General features: G+C 39.4%; 1 protein-coding gene across 1 annotated transcript in view; it reads right to left on the bottom strand.

Annotated features, from left to right (window-relative positions):
- The window catches only part of PACRG (parkin coregulated), a gene marked incomplete at its 5' end in the record, with an annotated part of 515,654 nt that overhangs the window by 205,806 nt on the left and 292,879 nt on the right, over positions 1-16,969 (bottom strand). The window contains one exon of the mRNA XM_081295777.1: positions 4,870-5,041. Within this exon, the coding sequence (XP_081151903.1) occupies positions 4,870-5,041 (172 nt within the window). The remainder of the gene's footprint in view (positions 1-4,869; positions 5,042-16,969) is intronic.

The raw sequence follows: 16,969 nt of genomic DNA, 5'->3' as shown, positions 1-16,969 counted from the left end.
CGGTTAACCACGGATTTTTCATCACAGACACTGAAAGCAAGAAGGTCATGGAACAATGTATTTCAAACACTGAAAGACAATGGATGCCAACCAAGAATTCTGTATCCAGCAAAATTAAGCTTTAGGTATGACAACGAAATAAAAATCTTTCATGATAAACAAAAGTTAAAAGAATTTGCAGCCAGAAAACCAGCATTGCAAAGCATTTTGAACAAAACACTACAAGAAGAAGAAATGAAAAACAATAACCAAAACCATCAGTGGGAAGTGCCTCAGTAAAGACAGAGGGCAAGGGGAAAGACAATCATGGAGAAACAAACTAAATTTTTTTTTTTTTTAAAAAGGATAAACAATCAAACATGGATGGAAGTTCAAACCACATATCAATAGTAACTCTGAATGTTAATGGCTTAAACTCTCCAATAAAGCGACATAGGCTGGTATCATGGATTAAAAAAACAAATCCAACAATATGCTGCCTCCAGGAGACACATCTGATTGGAAATGACATACACAGGCTGAAGGTGAAAGGATGGGAAAAAATATACCACGCACACGCTCCTCGCAAGCAAGCAGGGGTGGCCATCCTCATATCGAATAAAATTGACTTCAAGACTAAGTTAATCAAAAGGGATAAAGAAGGTCATTATATACTGTTAAAAGGAACCATTCACCAACAAGACATAACAATTATCAATATTTACGCACCAAATAATGGTGCTGCGACATACATAAAACAAATTCTCCTCAAATTCAAGAATCAAATAGACCACAACACAATAATTATGGGAGACTTCAACACACCTCTCTCACCATTGGACAGATCCTCCAAACAAAAGTTAAATAAAGAAACTATAGAACTCAATACCACAATCAATAACCTAGACTTAACTGACTTATATAGAATATATCAACCATCATCAAATGGATATACTTTCTTCTCAACAGCACATGGATCCTTCTCAAAAATAGACCATATATTATGCCATAGGGCAACCCTCAGTAAATATAAAGGGGTGGAGATAATACCATGCATTCTATCTGATCATAATGGAATGAAACTGGAAATCAATAACAAAAGAAGGAAGGAAAAATCCTACATCACATGGAAAATGAACAATATACTACTGAATGATCAATGGGTTACAGAAGACATAAAGGAGGAAATCAAAAAATTCTTGGAGATAAACGAAAATACAGACACAACATATCGGAATCTATGGGACACAATGAAAGCAGTTTTAAGAGGAAAGTTCATCGCCTGGTGGTCACTCCTCAAAAAAAGAAGAAACCAACAAATAAATGAGCTCACACTCCAACTCAAAGCCCTAGAAAAGGAGGAGCAAAACAACAGCAAATATAGCAGAAGGCAAGAAATAATTAAAATCAGAGCGGAAATTAATGAAATTGAAACAAAAGAAACTATTGAAAAAATTAACAAAACTAAAAGTTGGTTCTTCGAAAAAATAAATAAGATCGACAGACCTCTAGCCATGCTAACAAAGAGAAGAAGAGAGAGAACTCAAATTACTAACATACGGGATGAAAAAGGCAATATCACAACAGATGCTACAGAAATACAGAAGACAATTAGAAATTATTTTGAAAACCTATATTCCAATAAAATAGAGGATAGTGAAGACATCGATAAATTTCTTAAGTCATATGATTTGCCCAGACTGAGTCAGGAGGATACACACAATCTGAACAGACCAATATCAATGGATGAAATTGAAGAAGCCATCAAAAGACTACCATCCAAGAAAAGCCCAGGACCGGATGGGTATACAGCAGAGTTTTACAAAACCTTTAAAGAAGAATTAATACCAATACTTTTCAAGTTATTTCAGGAAATAGAAAAAGAGGGAGCTCTTCCAAATTCATTCTATGAGGCCAACATCACCCTGATCCCGAAACCAGACAAAGACACCTCAAAGAAAGAAAACTACAGACCAATATCTCTAATGAACCTAGATGCAAAAATCCTCAATAAAATTCTGGCGAATCGAATACAAAAACACATCAAAAAAATTGTGCACCATGATCAAGTAGGATTCATCCCTGGGATGCAAGGATGGTTCAACATACGAAAATCAATAAATGTTATTCACCACATCAATAGACTTAAAGATAAGAACCATATGATCATCTCGATAGATGCAGAGAAAGCATTCGACAAAGTACAGCATGCCTTTATGTTCAAAACATTAGAAAAACTAGGGATAACAGGAACTTACCTTGACATTGTAAAAGCTATCTACGCTAAGCCTCAGGCTAGCATCATTCTCAATGGACAAAAGTTGAAGGCATTCCCTCTAAAATCCGGAACAAGACAGGGATGCCCTCTATCTCCACTTCTATTCAATATAGTTCTCGAAACACTGGCCAGAGCAATTAGACAGACGAAAGAAATTAAAGGCATAAAAATTGGAAAAGAAGAACTTAAATTATCACTATTTGCAGATGACATGATTCTATACCTAGAAGACCCAAAAGGGTCTACAAAAAAACTACTAGAACTAATAAATGAATTCAGCAAAGTGGCAGGATATAAAATCAACACGCATAAATCAAAGGCATTTCTGTATATCAGCGACAAAACTTCTGAAATGGAAATGAGGAAAAACACTCCATTCACAATATCCGCAAAAAAAATAAAATACTTGGGAATCAACCTAACAAAAGAGGTGAAAGACCTATACAATGAAAACTACAGAACCCTAAAGAGAGAAATAGAAGAGGATCTTAGAAGATGGAAAAATATACCTTGTTCATGGATAGGCAGAACTAACATCATCAAAATGGCAATATTACCAAAAGTTCTCTATAGGTTTAATGCAATGCCAATCAAAATACCAACGGCATTTCTTGTAGAAATAGATAAAGCAATCATGAAATTCATATGGAAAAATAAAAGACCCAGAATAGCAAAAGCAATTCTAAGCAGAAAGTGTGAATCAGGCAGTATAGCGATACCAGATTTCAAACTATATTACAGAGCAATAGTGACAAAAACAGCATGGTACTGGTACCAAAACAGGCGGGTGGACCAATGGTATAAAATAGAGGACACAGAGACTAATCCACAAAGTTACAACTATCTTATATTTGATAAAGGGGCTATAAGCATGCAATGGAGGAAGGATAGCATCTTCAACAAATGGTGTTGGGAAAACTGGAAATCCATATGCAACAAAATGAAACTGAATCCCTTTCTCTCGCCATGCACAAAAGTTAACTCAAAATGGATCAAGGAGCTTGATATCAAATCAGAAACTCTGCGTCTGATAGAAGATAAAGTTGGCTCCGATCTACAGATTGTGGGGTCGGGCCCCAAATTCCTTAATAGGACACCCATAGCACAAGAGTTAACAACTAGAATCAACAAATGGGACTTAATTAAACTTAAAAGTTTTTTCTCAGCAAAAGAAACAATAAGAGAGGTAAATAGGGAGCCTACATCCTGGGAACAAATTTTTACGCCTCACACTTCAGATAGAGCCCTAATATCCAGAGTATACAAAGAACTCAAAAAATTAGACAATAAGATAACAAATAACCCAATCAACAAATGGGCCAAGGACCTGAACAGACACTTCTCAGAGGAGGATATACAATCAATCAACAAGTACATGAAAAAATGCTCTCCATCTCTAGCAGTCAGAGAAATGCAAATCAAAACCACCCTAAGATACCATCTCACTCCAGTAAGATTGGCAGCCACTATGAAGTCAAACAACAACAAGTGCTGGCGAGGATGTGGAGAAAAGGGTACACTTGTACATTGCTGGTGGGACTGCAAATTGGTGCGGCCAATTTGGAAAGCAGTTTGGAGATTCCTGGGAAAGCTGGGAATGGAACCACCATTTGACCCTGCTATTGCCCTTCTCGGACTATTCCCTGAAGACCTCAAAAAAGCATGCTACAGGGATACTGCCACATCAATGTTCATAGCAGCACAATTCACAATAGCTAGACTGTGGAACCAACCCAGATGCCCTTCAATAGATGAATGGATAAAAAAAATGTGGCATCTATACACAATGGAGTACTATGCAGCAATAAAAAATGACAAAATCATAGAATTTTCAGGGAAATGGTTGGTACTAGAGCAGATTATGCTTAGTGAAGCTAGCCAAACCCTAAAAAACAAATACCAAATGTCTTCTTTGATATAATGAGAGCAACTAAGAACAGAGCATTGAGGAAGAGTAGGAAGAAAAAATTAACATTAAACAGAGACTTGAGATGGGAGGGAAAGGGAGAGAAAAGGGAAATTGCATGGAAATGAAGGGAGACCCTCATTGCTAAACAAAATTACACATAAGAGGTTGTGAGGGGAATGGGAAAATAAACAAAGAGAGAAATGAATTACAGTAGATGGGATAGAGAGAGAAGTTGGGAGGGGAGGGGAGGGGGGATAGTAGGGGATAGGAAAGGTAGCAGAATACAACAATTACTATTAGGGCATTATGTAAAATTGTGGATGTGTAACCGACGTGATTCTGCTATCTGCATTTGGGGTAAAATTGGGGGTTCATAACCCACTTCAATCTAATGTATGAAATATCATATGTCAAGAGCTTTGTAATGTTATGAACAACCAATAAAAAAAAAAAAAAAAAAAAAAAAAAAAAAATAGTGCAAACCTCCCACGATTTAGTTTGTTTATGTGTCTAAGCCATAGTGTAGCATTGATGATGGGATCTATTTTCAGAATTTTGGGTTTTCTAGCTTCATAAATCAATTTATAAAAATTCTCACAAAAACCAGGGATCGCCTCTGTTTGCTGTGTTTTATTGCTTAATTAGCAAGTTGTCAAAGCGGCACCATATAAACTGAGCAATGCTTTCTCACCTGTTCACTTACTTTTTATCGGAATAATGAGCTGTGGAATGACAGGTAGAATCTTGTTTCCCCCATGTTCCAGCATGTCATGGATTCCTTGCCGAGCAAAAAACTCATAGGGAAATGTCATTTCACAAAGCCCATCAAAAAACAGAGGTAGGTAATGATGGTAATCCAGCTTCTCGATTTCCACCTGGAAGTAGAGAAGAGAGGTCGTGTAAGAACAGCAGTGGGTCAGCAAGACCAGCTAGCCTCCAGGCGTGGTCCCCACCTGGGCAGGAAGAGACTCTGCAGAGCTGTCGGAAGGGTGTGACAGGCCAGGGCACCCAGCCACCTGGAGCATGTCTCATGCCTTCGTTTGTTAGTAAGTGCAAACTTATTTGCTGATCTGGAAATCTTAGCAGTCAAATCTCTTTCTGACATCGGGAGATGTTAATTATTTGCTTCTTTTTAAAAATGATTCAAGAAGCCCATTGTATTGTGTTGAGAGATACATGTAGGAATAAAACAGAACAACAACAACAGAAAACAATTGAAACAGATCAGCACCCGGAGCTCTAGGAGGGGTAGCAGGGAAAGTGCGTTGCTGTACTCTTGTGACGTATCTCAAAGTGAGGCATCTTTAGGACCTGGCCAGCGAGAGGGAATCAAATATCCACGGAGCCCGGATGACAAGTTAGTGGCGTCAAGATAAAAGGACAAGTCAGAGTGTGCTGAACCTGAATGGACCCCTGACACCTCAGAATCAAAATGTCCAAGGTCTCCCCAAGCTGCTTCCTCTGGGAGCAGAGCTGTCTGTCTTTCCCCCTCCTCCAGCTGTCACTCCCACTGACACCTCTAAGACCTCCTGCCAGACCTTTGCGTCAGGGAATGGAACTAACCTCTGCAGCACTGCTCTTTACCATGTCTGGGTGAATCAAATGGCCTGTGGTTCCCGGGGCAGGGGCCCTGACTGCAGCCTGCTCATGAACTTCCCATTCACAATGCACCTTGCCATAGTGGCTGGAGAGGAAGAGGGAGCCCAGCCAGCCAAGGCAGCAAACTTCAGATCCTCATTTGGATCAGTTGTTCTTTATATTCCTTGTGTACTTACAGTATTCATTTTATTCAGTAGAAGTTTGTGGGATATCTATTTAATATTTATCTTTTCAAGGGTTTTTTTGCATATGAAAATATTTTAGCACATTATTTTGTACATTTTGAAAAACTTATTGCTGCATAATTCAGCTATTAAAGGTACACTGTTGTTTTGCATAATTTTATCTTGTAACCTGACTTCATGATAAATGTCATCTGTACTAGAATCTTGTGTTAAATTTTTAAAGTATGCTGCTGTTCTCTTTTGGCTCACTGTCACAGTTTTACATGTTTCTCTTATAATTAGCAAATCATTAATATTTTTACTATAATCTAAGTCCCTATATTTTAATACAATAATCTAGGTCATTTATATTTATATCTAGGCCTGGTTTAACTTGAGTCATCTTATTTTATGTGTCTGGTGGTTGTTTTCACTTACTGTTTCTTTTCTATTTTACAGTTTTGTTATATAGATTTTGCTTTATTTGCTTTAGTTCATTATTATTTTTGTGATGATTTTTTAAAGATAAAACAGACTTCTTAGATATTTTATCACAGTTATAGCTTTCTCAAAGATTTTTAAACATATTAATCTTAATTAGATGGGTAAGTTAAAAATGTCCTAATAAGATGGTTGACGTGCCAATTCTTCCTTGGAATTCTATTTCTTTCTTCATTTGGTTTGAGGCAACGGTACTACAACAAAAGCAACAAACAGTAATGCCAATATTTATGCTGCCAGACACTGTATAAACACAGCACTAGTTTATTTAATCAACAATTTGAATTAGTATTGTTAGTATCCTTTTAATTTGCAGCATGTGGAAACTGAGGCACAGAGCAGCTTATCAGCTTTCTCAAGGTCTGCAGCTCATGAGTGTTGTTGGCATGAGGACTCGAACCCCAACAGGCTGGCTCTGTGACAGGGCACCACTCCTCTGGCTTGTTGTTGGGCACATCAAGGATCGGCAGTATTGGAACCTCCTAGTGAATTGCTCCCCTTGTCCTTCTGCCCTGTCCTTATTATCATCATTGACACAGTTCGTCTTCACCTGATGTCACTGTTGCCACAACAGGGTCACCTAGCACATGCTTATTTTCTACCCTTCAGCTTTCTGCTTTGCTCCGACATATTTTGAGAGTCTCCTCTGTAGCTTATAGCTGGATTTGCTTTGTTCCCTTCCATGTTGCAATGTGCCTTTGAACATGAGCACCCATATGATTCATTTTCTAAGATGTTTTGGGGGGAAAAAAACAAGAGTTTTTGAAGCAAGGAAGAGAAAAGAGAAAGAGGGAGTTATTGAAAGACAGAAACATTGAATGAAAGACTAAGTGAGCAAGAGACTGAGAAAGAAGAATCGCCCCTATGTCTTTAAATCCTTCTGGCTCTTGCACCTCAGCAACTTTTCCCTACAAAACCCCTCTCCTCGAGTGTTCTTTCTCTGACCTCGCCATTGGCCATTGGCATTTCTGCTGTCCTTGCAGATGTGTTGCCTAAGGAATGGAATAACAACTGGCCAGTACAATCATAAACTTATTTAAGCACCATAGATACTGTTCAGCTTGCAATGGGGTGAATTTGTATCTAACTTTCTTCCTGCTTGTGAATCTTCTAGGGTCTCTTCTTAGGATTATAATTCCATTTTCAGCTGATGAATTTGGCTTGGCCCTGGGCAAGCCCTCTTGGATTCCGTTCACCACAGGAGTTGTGTATGAGTGTTAATAACATATATTACTTTTCTCTGTAGTTTTCTTTCTTTCCTTTTTTGAAAATTTCCTTCTACTTGTTGGTCTACTTTCACAGTAAAGTGGATGTGTACCTGATGTGAATCTGCAATGGGGTAAAAATGGGAGTTCATAATCCACTTGAATCAAATGTATGAAATATGATATGTCAAGAGCTTTGTAATGTTTTGAACAACTAATAAAAAAAAGTTTTTCAAGAGAATTCTCTAGAATCATTTCTATATCTCCTCACTCTCGGTCTCTCTTCCCACTTCTCCACCATCTCATTGAAGTTGCTTTATGGAAGTCACCAATGACCACCTCTCTGCCTCATGACCTTGTCCCTTTTCTGTCCTCATCAGCAGAGCACAGCTGACGTCATGAAGTCATCTGCCCTGGGCCTCCGGGTGCCAGACCTCCAATGCTGGTGGCTGTCTTGATTCCCAGCAGCAGTCGGACTCCAGATAAATCCTTAAATCATCTGCTTGTCCACCACTTTGCTCAGTCCCCGCTTGGTCTGAGCCCACCTGCCTTACCTGGGTGGCTACTGCAGCCTCGTGGCTAGCCCCTTGTTTATATTTCTGCCTCCTGATTTCCATTTTCCTGTCTTGGGTCCTTGGCCTGCTGTTGCTCCTGACCAGAGCCCCACCAAGACCTCCCCATCTGGGCTCTGGGTGTCTGCAGTCCACTGGATCCCCCTAAATGTGGTGCTCTAGAGACACGGGGGCCTTTCCCCCAGGCTGGTCTGGCTGCACCTGTCTTAGTCTGCTCAGGCAGCCGACACAAGCCCCGTAGGCGGAGTGGCTTCAACACAGACACTTATTCTCTCACAGTTCTGGAGGCTGGAAGTTCAAGATCAGGTTGAGGCCTCTTTTCCTGGTTTGTGGAATTCACCTTGTCACTGTCCTCACAGGGCCTTTCCTGTGTGTGTGCACACAGCCAGCTCTGGTTGGTGTCCCTCCACTTCTTTCCAGGGCATAGTCCTTCTGAGTGCACTTAACCTGTGTGATGTCCGCATGGCCCTATGTCCAAAGAGGTACACAGGATGTACCTCTGTGCTTCCCACTGTGAATTGTGTGTTGGGCAGGGGGCACAATGAGGCTCTTGCACACCATCCTCTCTCTGCCAGGCGTCTCTGTCACGGGCAGGTCCTGCCATCTAGACCTCAGTTCTCAAGGCCTTCCTACCAACACCTCTCGCCCTGCTTGATTTTCTTTTAGCCCTAATCACTTATTCATTCAGTTTCTTAAGTTCTGTTGTTCAGGGAGCTTGTCACCACCTAGAAGGGTGTTTGGCACGTGATAGGTGTTGAATTTTAATCGTGGCCTTTTGAATCTGCCCTGTGTGTGGCCCTCCTTGAGAGGCTTGCTCAGCTGAGGACTGCCGGCCAGGGGATGGGAGCCGGGTGGGGGCTGAGGCAGGCTGCTCAGGGGGCCTGGCGCTTCCCACAGACCCTGCAGCAGGAAGGGGAATGCAAGTGCCTCAATTTACAGCACTGTGTGTTCCTCACAGTACTTTTTGTGATTATTCCCATTTCAGGAGTTTTATGAGTACTTTAGTAGGCACTCAGGATGGGGCCCTGGATGCTGGTATTTACCCTCATTTCACTAGAAATCATGTAGGGCTCAATTGGCTTTTCTGTTTACTTTTCAAATCATAGAAGAATAGTTTCTGCTTTTCATAGTGTCATCATGTGCAGGCATATTACAATATGTCCATATTGATCCTAATTATAAGAGGACTTCATTTTAAAAATCTGGATGTTAAGAATACTTTACGATTAAGCCAAAACTTGAAGAAGAGATAAATGAGGCGTCCCCTATTGACCTCTGTGTTTGTTGTGCCATGACTCCTGTCACTTAGAGTGCTTCTAACTGCTGGCCTCGGCTTCATTTAGATTTATAGAAAGCCATATTTAAGGTTTATTTAGCAGTAGACTTTTTTTTCAGTTTCATAATCTTTTTGCTCTTAAGGTATAATATGCTTTATATTTACTAAATATTACCATAAAAGTAGTTTTCAAATTTGAGGATCTTCTTTAAAGTTTCCATAACTAAATCCAGAACTAAAAGAAATCCAGAACTAAAAGAAAACTCTCTGAAGTGGAGCACAGAACAGGTGCTGTTTTAGAGGTCATTAAAATTACATGGAGATACACTGATTAATGACTACTTTGATAGCAACTCCAGAAACATGGAGTATTTTTATGCACAGAGTCTTTTTAAAATTGATGTTTCATAACTTTTTAAAGATCGCAGTACCTACAAGTGGATCTCTAAATCTTTCAGTGACCTTTGGTCAAAAGCAATAAAATTCTAACTTGACCTGGTGTGTCAAATATAGCATTTTGTCCCCATAACAAATGTGAAAGGTAGTGGTGCTGCACTCAAAGGTCAGAAACACAATAAGGTTAATGACTTCCATTTAAAAAATTCAAATCAGAGGCTTTATTCTTACATCTTGCATATCCTGCATCAGTGAGCAAATGAAATATCACTGAAAATATCGACTGTTATGACTCTTATAACAATTCCTGAGGATCCTGCTTAGTATTAGAAATTAATCTGGAAAAAGTATAATTAATATATTTTGGATTCATTTGGACTTAATGTTACATTTATAAATAGTTTAGAGCTTTACATTTCAACCCTTAAGGCGGCTACAAAGCCCTTACCAATGTAAAGTAGTAAGCAATGTTTGCAGATGGTATATAAAGCATTTTTCACACATTGGTGTATTACTATTTTTTAAAATATATGTGGATGCAGTTATGATGAATAATTGAAAATAATCAAGTCATTTTCTATTTTTTAATTGCACAACTATTTTATAACTAAAATCATGTAATAGTACATGAGATTTGTAATGCAGAAAGTAAAACATTTGTGTGTGTGTGTGTGTGTGTGTGTGTGTGTGTGTGTGTGTGTTTGGGTGTATGTGGTGCAGGGAATTGAACCCAGGGCCTTGTGTATGAAATGCAAGCGCTCCACCAACTGAGCTATATCCCCAGACCAAAACATTTTTAATATGAAAAATGCTCTTTAGTGTAGAAAAGAAGAAGACTTCAGTCAAGATAGTAGCCAAGACTGACATGGATCTATAAACTGCTACATAGTCTTAAAAAAAAATCCCAAAGTGCTCGATGCAAAGTTTAGCTCAGAGATAGGGATGGAATCCAGTCTCATAGGTGAGCGACTGGGGAAGTAAACATAATTCCAGGTGACCTCAGGGGCCATCAGACCCAGACTGGATCATGAGAGCAAGACGGAGTTAGTGACTCCAGAGTTCAGGAGAATGGAACGTTTGTTAAGAGAAGGGAGTTAAACTGGGACTTCTGCATACAACCAGGGCACTTGAAGGGCTGTTTCATCTGTGAAGAAGGGAACAGAGAGTTACTAGTTTGTGAAACCATAAAGAAGACTTACTGTTTGACAAAACTCCATGGGAAAAACCTCTTTTGAGAAACAGAAATCCAAAAAAAATCTAAAGCCAAGAAATTAAGTCTCAGATGATAGAAAAGAACATTCAGGTGTTCAAATAAAAGCAAACGCAAAAACGTGAACCCTTGCATAATCTGAGTACCTAAGACCACCACACAGAAAATGCGACCCCTTCTACAGACCAGCTCTTAAGAACAAAGCCACCAGACACCATGGTAATGGGGCCATCACAAGGAAGTCTCAGTCCAGTGAATGTGGGAAGGAGCTCTGGCCCTGAAAATGTCAGCTGGAAATAATAGAATCAAATCTGCAAAAAAATTAAATGCCTAAAACAAAGACTACTTAAAAATAAATCTTCCAGGAAAAATTATATTACCGCTAACTTAGAAATTCAATAGCTAGTTAGAATCTTAGATTGGCCAATTAGGCAACTGGGTCCCAATCTCAGCATAACCCAATGATAGCAAAAGGAAGTAACTCAGTGGGAAGGAGGCAGAAAATCCCACCAGAGGAGACACTGCCACAGGACCCAGAGTTCCAGAAAAGAGGGAAGAGAGTGGAGCAGGGCAGTGTCTGAAGAAATCATGGTTGATAATCATTCAAGATTGAAAAGAGATGTCTTTAGATTCGAAGATGTTTATCCAAATACTTTCCAGAAAAACTATAAAACCCCAAAGTCAAGGAAAAGATTTTAAAACAACTAGAAACAAAAGACTGATTACATATAAATGATCAAAATTAGAGCTATATTTCTCATGAATGTGAGAAATATAGAAATAGAGAACAAGAGACAGGGTTGATGTACTTTAACATGTTATAAGAACAAAAACTATTCATCTACTATGTAACTCAATGATGACATCATTCAGAAATAAAGACAGATTAAATGTACTTCACCAACATGGAGGGATATTTTTCTAACCTATGGATCATCATCTGTATTACAGGATAAAAATTATTTAAAAATTTAAGTTAAATACAGAAGAAAAGAGTAAAATGCAAGAGATAATACTAAACAAACTGTTGAGTGATTGATGAGAATAAATGAGCATTGACTATAAAGATAAAATAGAATCCTTAATACGGTAGGTTGACGAAGTGGAGTCATGATACTAGAAAGGAACAGGAGCCAAGAAGAGAGGGAGAAGGGATGAGGATAGAGTCTAGACAGTTAAATAATCAAACATATTAAAATATAAGGATAAGTGTTGAAAAGTACTTAACTTCCAACAGAATAGAGTAGAACACAGGGAATGAAAAAAAGATCTAGAAATCCGATAGAAGGCTGGTTAAGCCAGCCCTGACTACAGGAGAAAGTATGGAGGGAAGAAAATATATAGGATGAATCCAAATATATAAACAATTACAGTGAGTGGAGAGAATCAAACCTCTGTTGAAAGACAGAGCATCAGACGGGGGGAATACACTTCCGTCTTATTTGTCTATGAGGGACACACTCAATATGTAATAACCAAGATAGGCTGAAAGAAAAGGTATGGTAAAAAGAAACAATAAATATGATGTAGGATGAGTTCCTGGAAGAGGAATTGCTTTATCAAAGGGGAGAAGGACTTGCAATTTTGACAGATATTCCCAAGTGGAGCTTTGTAGAGAGGGTACCAAATTATTTTCCCCTCAACAACAAATGAGTCTTGTTTTCCTAACGTCTGTGCAGAGAGAGCATTTGCAGAGGGATTGAAGTGTGGCTACTGAAATATTACAGGTCACAGTGGCATTTCAGGGTTGTTTCAGCTGTGTTTGTCTTATTGTGAGAACAGCCACCTGTTGAACACTATTGAACACCATCCTTTCCTGTGCATTATATTTTCATATCCTTTGCTATTTCTCGACTGAGCATTGGCTTTTTAAAAAAAGAGACCTCCTATGTTAGTGAGCTTAATCTTTTTTGTGTAACAGGAGTTTCATTTTTTTGTTATGCAGATTTTTATGCTTTTGCATATATTAGTCATTTGTGGGTTCTGAAGTTTGAGTCATCATCAGAAAGTTTCTCCCCAATTTTGAGGCATAAAGAACAGAAACATTTAGAAAGAATCTTGCTCACTGAGGGTTCTACATTGGCGCCTCCCTCAAGTTTGTGGCTGTCCTGCTGTGCCATGAGGCAGGGTCTGAGCTGGTGCCCGGCTATCCCAGGGCACTTGCTGAAAGGCCCAGTGACAAGGACATGCCCTATCATAAAGCCTATTTCTCGACTCTCTCTCCTGCTCCATTCTCTGTTGACCAAGAACCCACACTGTTTGAATTATCACAGCATCTTAGCAGATTTTAACATCTGGTGCTTTAGTCGCCCTCATATTACTTTTCCAGATATTATTTATAACCATGCTTTGTTTACTTTTCCATATAATATTTACACGTAAACCTTAGAAAAAGTCTACTTTGTGGTCCTACATAGAACCTTACATTTGAAAATTAGATAAAACACATTTTTTGTAAACATATGTGGGATATTTTAGAAAACAGAATACACATTGAGCCATAAAGTGAGTCTCAAGACATTTCAAAATATGTCATAACTATCACATTTGTTGAAGAAACTTAAATAACAACCCATGAAAGATAGCCAGACTTAACCCTCATTATTTAGAAAGTTAGGAATACTTTTGAATTGCTAATAGATCAAAGAGAAAATCATTACAGAAATAATGACATATTAAGAATTGCTCTCCTATGTGTACATATGAATACACCACATGAAATCCCACCATCATGTACATCCACAAGACTGGGGCCCTAATTAGAATAAGATATATTTCGTATGTATGATCTCATCAAAATGGACTCTATTGTCATGTGTAACTAAAAAGAACCAATAAAAAATAAAATAAAAAATAAGAAAAACATATACAAAGAAACAAAACTAAGAATTGAATCACAATGAAATTTTTAACCTTAGAAGAACAAACAAATTCCCACTTACACAGACCCTTTTTACGAATGGGAAAGAAGGACAGCTGCAGGGCTCACTACATGAAGCCTCAAGGCAAGGAGAGAATACCTGTGAAGATCAACAGGGTGGACATGGAAAAGGGAGTGTGTCCACACAGCACACCCAGAGCTCCAAGACGTGTCTGATTAGGAAGGGTTCAGAAAAACTGCTGCACAGAGAGCACTAAGAATAACGTATGATTAAAACATACTTAGAAAATGCTTGTTAAAAAGGTCACAATCCTGAGAATGAAACAACATAAGCACTTTCAGGCAATAGGAGCGACAATTGATATGCAAACTTTACAAAAGATTATTAACAAATATCAATGCAAAACAGGAAGAGTGTTCCAAGGCTTCCCAGGTGTATTGACCAGGCTCCCAGGGGGAGGGAGGCTTATACAGAGAGCAGTTCTGCCACCGCTCTCACTGTCTGCATGGCCTGCTGCTTTACTACAAGTCCCGAAGTCTTTGTCTAGCAGGAAGATATTAATTACTGAGCAACAAATCTGGAATTGAAAATGGAGAATCAAATTATTTTGCGCAATAACCTTATTTTAAATTTCTGTCAAAAATCCTAACATGAGAGCTAAAGGTCAGCTGTAAGCAGATCTTGAATTTCTGCCACTTAACCTTTATTATCCAGGACCTGTATGCTCCTGACTGCAGCAGTCAGCAATGATACTTTCAATTTAATACATAAAAAAGAAACAATCCCATGTTCTACAGCTTTGAACAATCCCACTCTCTTTCATTTGTCATAAAGGAATTTCTTAAAACTTTTAAAATGGCACTTATTTTAACCAGAGAGGGCTACAAAGGAGTAAAATATGTTTTAAAATATAACTTTAAAGCTTATCTTTCCTGTATCACATTTCTGTATGATGTTAAAGTAGTATAATTTGGTCAGAGGTAGGGAATAATTATATTTGGGGACAAAAGTGTTCATAAAATGGAGAAGCAATGAGAGGCCCAAACGGCCTTGGCAGAGTGTTAGGAATCACAAACATCCATTTATCCATTTACCACTGGTGTTAGTAGCAAAACCTGGTGTTATTTTAGAAAAACTGTCCCTGAAGTAGATGTTGTCCTGTCAATTTTAATACACACAACCAAATAAGGAGAATTAAAGAGGTTAGTAAAGGACTATTTCAGGTGAAGTTAATGCCAGTAACTGATTTTAAGAATGAATTACTATAATAGTAACAATAGAAGCTGTCTTGTACATCATGGGATAATTTTATATATCTATTGCAGAGATTGGTTTCAATTTACTAAACTTCTTTAAACTCAGGATTTCTTGTACAAATCAAATCTCATTTAGAAAACTAAAGCAAAAACAAAAACATAAAACAAAAGAACTGAACAGCTGCAATAGTTACATGGCTGTGTTAAGTGTTAGGGAGAGATGGAGAAAGTCAGGGGTAGGGTAGAAGAGGAACATGACTTGGGCCCTTGGATCCATACTGTGGAGAGCAGCCTGTGTGTGGACCAGGCAGACCTGGCTCAATCCCATCACCACAAGTGCACAGCCAGCTCCACCTTTTTAAATCTCCATGACAGGTGGAAACTTCCGGAGCCCCTCTGCAAGCTAGGTCAGCCTGTGCAATGAGAGTTGACTCCTGAGGGTTATTATGGGGATGAAGTGAGACAGAATGTGCCAAATGGTGTTAATTCCCTCACTATTCTCTAAAGCAAAAATAATATAGTCACAGAAAATTAAGTAAAATGTCCAATGATCAAATGACCAAGAGGGGATACACACCAGAACTGTCTAGGAAGAGGTTATGGTTGAGAGAAAACAGATGACTATGGGATGGAGTGAATAGGAAAAAGCATCACTTCGGGGGGTGGGGGGGACTTTGATAGACCCAGCAAGAGGAGCTAGGGTCAACATTCTGTGCAAAGGACATGGGGGTGATGGCCCCCATACGAGGGGAGACAGTGACCAGTTTGGGCTAAGGCAACCTGAGTGGGGAGGAACTGGCAGGTGATGTTGGAGAGGTAGGAAGGGGCCCTCTGCGCCAGCCGGAGTCTGGACTGGACTCTTCAGACAACAGGGAAAACAGAAATGATTAAATAGCCATGAAAGTAAGGAGAGTCTGGCAGCAGAGTCCAGGATGACTTGGGAGGTCAAAATGCAGGAGTGAATGTCTAAGAGAAGAGTCACCTATCCACGGGCCACAGTAGCAGTTTAAGAAGCCACAGGGTCTTGAATCATGGTGTTGACCTACAGAGCAGGGTGAGAAGCGACAGGAGAAGGCACTGACGGGGAAGATGGAGGGATATTTTACAGGGTTGAATGATTAACTGGCACAGAGAGTAAAGGGCAGGCTGGGATACGTACCAGAGCTAGGTTTCCAACATTTGGGACACGTGAAACAACGTGGCATTTTCAGTATCAGAAAACGTGGGCGGGGATGGGTATTATTGCAGGCTGCATGTTCAGTTTGAGACAGACTGTGAGACCTTGGCCAAAGATGTTAAGAATCACATTTTGGGTTTTGGAAGAGACACAATTAGCGGAGCTGTCGGGAGTGCCATTACACGCAGGTCATGGCGTCATGAGGGCACACAGAGAGCTCCTGAGAGGAGCTCTGAGGACCATCCTGGGCAGAACAGGAAAAGGTGAGAGATCCGAAGATCAGGGAACTAAGAAAATCATGTAGGACAGCAGGGTGTTTGTGACCTTGTCATCAAGGGAAAATGTGTTGGATGCCCAGCTAACCCATCAGAAAGGAGATACGTGAAAGTTACCGAAAATATGGAAACCTGACAGTCTATGCAACCAGGCACCTAAACTGAAACACATCACCCAAAACCTGCACCCACCTGTGCCCACCTCCTGGAGATGTGCCCAGCATCACAGTTACCTGGGTAAGCTTTTGTTTTATCCACAGGATAGAAATATTACAGAGGAACTTGAACCA

This window comes from Spermophilus citellus (genome assembly GCF_964194105.1).
Source record: "Spermophilus citellus genome assembly, chromosome: 5".
NCBI lineage: Eukaryota > Metazoa > Chordata > Mammalia > Rodentia > Sciuridae > Spermophilus > Spermophilus citellus.
Note: the sequence above shows the minus strand (reverse complement) of the source record. Positions and strands in the feature narration are given on the sequence as shown.